General features: G+C 36.2%; 1 protein-coding gene across 1 annotated transcript; it reads right to left on the bottom strand.

The window, feature by feature from the left end:
• Positions 1-520: 520 nt before the first annotated feature.
• On the bottom strand, positions 521-5,133 carry pfdn4 (prefoldin subunit 4). The gene is made up of 4 exons (XM_028011732.1): positions 5,003-5,133; positions 4,546-4,653; positions 3,593-3,733; positions 521-956 (listed from the first exon to the last, which is right to left on the bottom strand). The coding sequence occupies exons 1-4, from the start codon at positions 5,078-5,080 to the stop codon at positions 825-827; spliced, it is 459 nt and encodes a 152-aa protein (XP_027867533.1). The 5' UTR covers positions 5,081-5,133; the 3' UTR covers positions 521-824.
• Positions 5,134-6,566: the final 1,433 nt, after the last annotated feature.

The following is a 6,566-nucleotide window of genomic DNA, read 5'->3' as shown; positions in this document are numbered from 1 at the left end:
TGAGTGCTTTTTACCTTAAACAGATAAAATAGTGATTGCAGCTGGCAGTGATTTTTAAATGGTGCTTTTTTATTCACTGCTTCTGTTTTTCAGCTTAATGAAGACATTGACCTATATGTAAAATATCCATCTGAAATATTAGTATTATCACAAAAAAACACTCATTCGAACCTGCTACATTTTAGTAATGAATGAGTGCAGAGCATTTTATCGTGACCAACTTTTACGCTAACTAAAACACTGATGAAGACCCAGTCAAGACACTTGATAAATTAGCTTTTTCTTCAACTCTTTTTCAATTAACTGTTGTATAGTCATATTTAAACCAAATGCATCAGGGAAGTGTATTGATTCTATCCAATATTTATGGCAGAAAATCTGAGTTTTTACAGTTGAAATGATAAAACTGCTAGCAGTTTTATCATTTCAAATAACATTCTATCTGTAATATTGCAAATTAACCCGCATTAATTGTTAGATTAATGTGGGTTTTGTTAGAGACAGTAAGACTTGCAACAAGTTTAAATTAAGTTCCACCTTTTTACTTCTGTTTTATCAACAGTAACAAAACACAAAAAGAAGTATTAGGGAGTACATACATGTGAGATTATCTGCACTGTTTCATTTAATAACCAAATCTTAACAGTTATTGTCCTTTTTAATATGCTTTCCAATATCAAAGCACAGACTTCTGCATCAGTGTAAACGCAGGCCAGAACCTACAAACAATCAACATCCACGTTCATGTTTTTGTTGGCATCATCAAGGATCTGAAGCATGAGCTGGAAGGAAAAGTAAAAGTCCTCTAGTTTCCATTTGGCAGCTTAGCTTTCATCTGCCTCCAGGTTGATGTTGTTACCAAACTTGGCATAAAGCTGGACCTTCAGGTCGCCCAGCACCTGCTGGATCTCTGACACGCGTTCTTCCAGGCCTTTGACCTCCTGCTCCAGGCCTTCCTGTCAACAGATGTGGACAGTCCAGTTATAAGACAGGCAGAATCCACTGTGAAACTCTTGAATGTGTTTTATGAATGTATCTTTTTCAGTGAGTGAAACCAGCTTGAAGTTACTGAAAAATCAACCATTAGGAAACATTACTTTTCTCTCCTGACCTGCAGGTTTCTAATACGAAGAAGGGGCTGTAAGTGAGAGAAGCTTTTCAAACTTTTGCAGGTGCTTCATTTTCTTTTCTAAAAACTTTTTTATTCCTTCCTGTAGCTCAAAGTCTTGGATGTGAAGAGGTCAACATAAAAACAAACAGCCATTATAGAAAGCCCCTGTTAACATTCTCTTTGTGATCCGGATTTTCCTGAGTAAATTCATGAATCAAGTCTTGCAGCCAGATGGCCCTTAGAACCTCTTATGCAAAGAATCCTACCGTAAACAGCAGGCTTTCTGCTAATTTTGAGAATAAAACATTTACCCCATTATACTGTTATTGTTATATACTGGAAAACAAATTGTCTTCCAATTTCCAGCCTATTAAAGTGTTATTTCTGTTACGTTATATCAGCTAGGACAGGGATGGCCAACCCGCGGCTCGGAAGCCGCATGCGGCTCCTTGACCGGTTCCATGCGGCTCTTACGTTCATATAGTCGCATTCTGCCAGACGTGCAATAATGATGAAAAGTAGTCAAATGAACTGTCAATTATTGACAACTTTAGCACGCCATTACTGTTGGCCGTAACCACGCAAAAACAACACAAACAAAAAACAGTCTTTGTTTCTCTTGCAGCCTTACTCTTTCCAGTCGTTCGCCATCTGCTCTCACACAAACCTCTGCTCACCCCTCACTCTCACTCCCCCGCCCCCTCGCTCTCTCATCCATCCTGATGCATTCGCGGACAATGGGAAATCATACACTCTAATTTTAATCTCTAAACAGCGTAACATCCAGTAACATTTAGCACATACTGTAGGGTCGCTATAATATCCAAGTTTCGCTTCGCTTGAGTGCAATACGGTATTTTCGTCAAATGCGCATGTGCGCAGTTTTTCAGTAAGAGTAAAATCATCTGAGTAAACCTTTCGCGCTCAAAATGGCAGGGAAAAAATGCACAGGAAAACGAAAATATGAAGATGAACACAGGACGTTTTTGACAGAGTGGGAGAATTTATATTTTTTGTTGAACATAGTGGAAAGCCATTCTGCCATACATGTCAGGCCCGGTTCCGTGATCTACAACTGAAAAGGCCACAGATTACATTCCTTGTCGACCCATTTAATGCTGAGACAGACTGTTTGAAAGTCCCACTAGTCATAGATGAGTGTGCGGTTGAGTTGGAGATGATTGATCTTCGTGAGGAGGACCAACTGAAACCTGCTTTAAAGGAAGGGACCATTGAGTTCTGGAAACATGTGCCAATGGAAAAATATCCCAATGTCAAACGAGCTGCACTTAAGATACTGTCAATGTTTGGGTCGACATATGTCTGCGAGTCTGTGTTTTCTACCCTGAAACATGTGAAATCGAAGGTCTGCAGTAGGTTGTCAAGTAACCAGCAATGATTTGGGATTTTTACTGCAAACTAAAGTCCAGCATGAAGCCACCAGAACCCCCCCCAAAAAACAATGAAGTCCTACAATTAATGATTCAAATGCAGAATATGTCGACTTTAATATTTAGTCCTACAGTGGTTGTGAAAATGGAAGAGGAGAGAAATGGTCTGTCATCATCAAAAGGTTCTGAAACTATGCCAATAAAAAGCTTTGGGGTTTTTTTTTTGTCTTTTTAAAGGAAGAATTAACCCAAATATTTAAAAAGTTGTAAATTTTGACTTGTTTGAAAGGCAATGGTCTAAGTGACTCCTACGGTACAAGAGTGGAGAGGTCAGACATAATGTTTGAAGATGTTGAAAAAAGTCATAGCTATAAATAAAACAACACATTTCAATTTAGAGCTAAAAATGTTAGTCACAGTTCCAACATATTTATAAGAAATTAACGATCAGACAGATGATGAATGGGTGGATAAGTGGATGGGTGAATGAACAAATGGATACTGTGGACAGTGAGATAGAAAATAAACCCAGAAAACAGCAATCATTTTCCACACATCCTCATCTTTACCTGGAAAAATCCATGCTTTCACAAACTTCAAAGGATCTCTGGTTACAAAATACCAACTATTTGTTCCACTTCTATCAAAAATGTGTTTAAAATTATAACTTGATGACACACAGTTGTATTAGTACAAATACATGTGGAAACCACATTGCATGCTTTGTGTTTGTTTTACTCTTCACACACATAGATTACCTCAATGTGTCACCTCATTGAAGGAACATTTATTGAGTGACATTATCATTATATTTAAAAAGACATTCAAACATTTTTTCAAACCCTGTTAACATCAAGTTCATAAGCATCTCCTAAAAATGAATCTTAGTTTCTTTTATGTACTACGTCCGCTCTCTGCATCTCAAATATTTAACGCACAGAAGAGAGAGCAATAGGGTCATCATCTTAATACAGGTATGCTAAAAATTATAATGTTAAGCTTCTTGAATATAACTCCAACAAAACAGCATATTATATTAACCTTTTAGAAAAGACAGAATAAGAACAGGTGCTAAATGACAAACACCTACCTTGGCAGCTTCTAGCATTTCTTGTGTTTCTTCCTGAGAGTGGCCAATAAAAACACCACCAATCTGGTAAGGGACCAATAAGGAGTCGTCATCCAACATCATGAGCTCATCGCTGGCGTCCTGCAGGTTCTGCAGCGTTTTCTGCACAGCAATATTAGCAGACAATTACACTGAGGACTATTTAACTGTTGGCATTAATTTAGCAGCTCACCAGCCTTTCAGGATGACGTAAAACTCCTTAATAAAAATAAACCTACCACTATTAATTATATTTATACATAAAATATTACTATATATAATGAGGTAATATTTACATTAGATGAGTTTGATATGATCAAAATGTTGTCAACAAATGTTATGAAGTGTACCAGCTTGTATCTGTTAATGCTGCAAACAAATAACTGAGGTTATATTTCAAACATTAATGTAAAAATATAACAATTCTGTAAAGCTACCGCAAATCCTTTCTTGCAGCAACAGAAAAACTTTATAAACATCACTGCTCCCAAATGACTCAAACTCAGAAAGCGTTTACATATCTGCTATTGTTAGCAGTTTTATCACTTCAAATAACATTCTATCTGTCATTTGCATGTTTTCTTCACCTCTTTTTTATACATATACACATTTTGTGAATCTTAAATTATCCTATGCAATTTTAAAATGACTGAGAAGCCGTATTTTCTTATGTTTTAAATGTCTCTCTTCTGCAAAGTCGTTTAAACTAGTTTACATATGTATATGTCCTTTGTGAATTTCCCCACTGTGGGACAGTAAAGAATATGTATATTCTTCTAATTCAAACTAAACACCAGAAGGTTCTTATATGCATCATGACAGCAGGAATATTACGTTACGTTACAGTAATTTCAGATACGCGTCTCTGGTCAACTCAGTATAGTTCAGTCTTTATGTTCACAATACTGTAGTTTTAAAACCGTTGTGCTACTTACTTTCTTCGACTCTATTTCGTTTTTGAGTTCCCCCATCCGACTCGTGTTTCTGGCAAATTTATTGATCTTCTGTTGGTCTTCAAAAGTCACGACGACGTCTTCAACCGCCTGTAACCAAGCTCCCGTTAGCAGGTTCACCAAAAATATACGTCAAATACGGCAGATAGAACCACAAATCTGTGTCCTGTTGGCTTTCATTGCTCTTGTTTGGTTTGTGATAACATTCGTCATATCTGAAGACCTGAACTACAAGAATAACGGTTAGTAGCTGAGGGACTGGAGCTAGCTCCCTAGCTAGCTCACTGCACGAGGATGTGACATGAATTTAAAAATGCTCCTGATATCAATATATCTGACTTCTATCTCTCCAACACCTAAACTCTTCCACTTGTTCCGCAAATACATATTGTATATAAATGTCCAAGAAACAAAAGTATTTCTTTAATACATCACTTACTACAGGTCCCTTCATGGTGGCGGCTGCCATCTTGACTTCTTCTATTTTTGAACAGCGGTGCTCAGCAGAACCTGACATCTGCACCGCCTTCTACCGGGAGACAATTACATTGCACTCGAATACACATTTTCACAAGCATACTGAACTCAAAAACATTTATACCCAAATACATATGCATGGCAGTATTTATTAGTAACTAATTCTATTTCCTCAGTTAAATCTTTTAAGAAACCTTTTTGAAAAAAATTTACCTTTAGGAGTAGTTTTATTACACCACCCTTTTTCCTTAAGTCTTTGTAAGGACTCTTGCCACCAAATTTGGGACTGTTAAAGACTGCATGTCATCCAAGCTATCAGATTCAGAAGGACAGAACAAATAAAATAAACACCTGTCCAAACATTTGCTATGTTATCCTGTTCTTGCTCATAAATTATTTTTATTCATTTGTAATGTTGCAATTAGATTTTCCTGCAGGTTGTGTGATTTTTTTTTAACATATTAAGTCCAGAGGAATTGTTCACCATAAGTATTGTCAAGCCAATATGATTATAAATAAAATAAATGAAAGCATTGTGTGCTATTCTTTTTAATCAAATGCTTTAAATACAAATTACATATCTGAACTCCTGAAAACCCTACTCCAAAACAAACAATTTATATTCTAATAAAAAGCAATAGAGAATAATTTGTTTTTTATACACTGACTGAAATCTTTATTTGACGAGCCTCTCTTCATCCTTCAGCTGCAGGTGAGCAAAGGCTTCTACTTTGTAACGGTAGTAATCAATACACATTTTTTCTGTCTATACAGAAAAATTATATATACGTAATTAGCCAGAGTTCTTCCTCTGTGACACCAGAAAGCCTCACAGATGTGACTTTATCCAAAATAATATATTTTTTTAATTATTATTATTATTTGTAACAGCTAGCATTACACAATGCTATTGTTTTTTCTATCTTTTGGTGACACACTCTTGAGGTACTATTGATATTCTGCAAGCCAGGTCTTTTTTCCCCTTCACTTGTCCAGTTTCATTGCACACAAATCTAGACATATGAAGAATTGGGGACAATTTTCAACCTTTTTCACTTTGTTCAAGCAAATAATTCTTATGCATTTTTGGTTCAAGCGACCAAATATTTACCAATGATTAACTGTCTCAAACAACAACAAAAAAGATTCCCTTGAGAAAGTCCAAGAACTAAAATAAACAGACAACTCCTAAGAAAACATTTAGTGGCCATTATGCCTTTTTTCTTCGCAGCACTGTCTACAACCAAAATTACATCCTTACATTAAATACACATTGCACTTACATGCTTTGCTCAAACATTTTAAACAACATATTAACATATAACAATTATCACAACACAAGAATCTGCAAACCTTCCAAAGTAGATCCAACATTAACCGGAACTGCTGCTTTACTCGTATTTGGATAGCAAACAGTACTGCACCCACGGTCAAATATTTGCTGAACACATCTGCGAGGTAAGAGCACCATTAATCTAATTGTGTGCAACACCACAAGAAGCTATTACACATAACGATTTGGGACA

Source organism: Xiphophorus couchianus, chromosome 24 (genome assembly GCF_001444195.1).
Source record: "Xiphophorus couchianus chromosome 24, X_couchianus-1.0, whole genome shotgun sequence".
Lineage (NCBI taxonomy): Eukaryota > Metazoa > Chordata > Actinopteri > Cyprinodontiformes > Poeciliidae > Xiphophorus > Xiphophorus couchianus.
The sequence above is the reverse complement of the archived record's forward strand: the minus strand, read 5'-3'. Positions and strand labels throughout refer to the sequence as shown.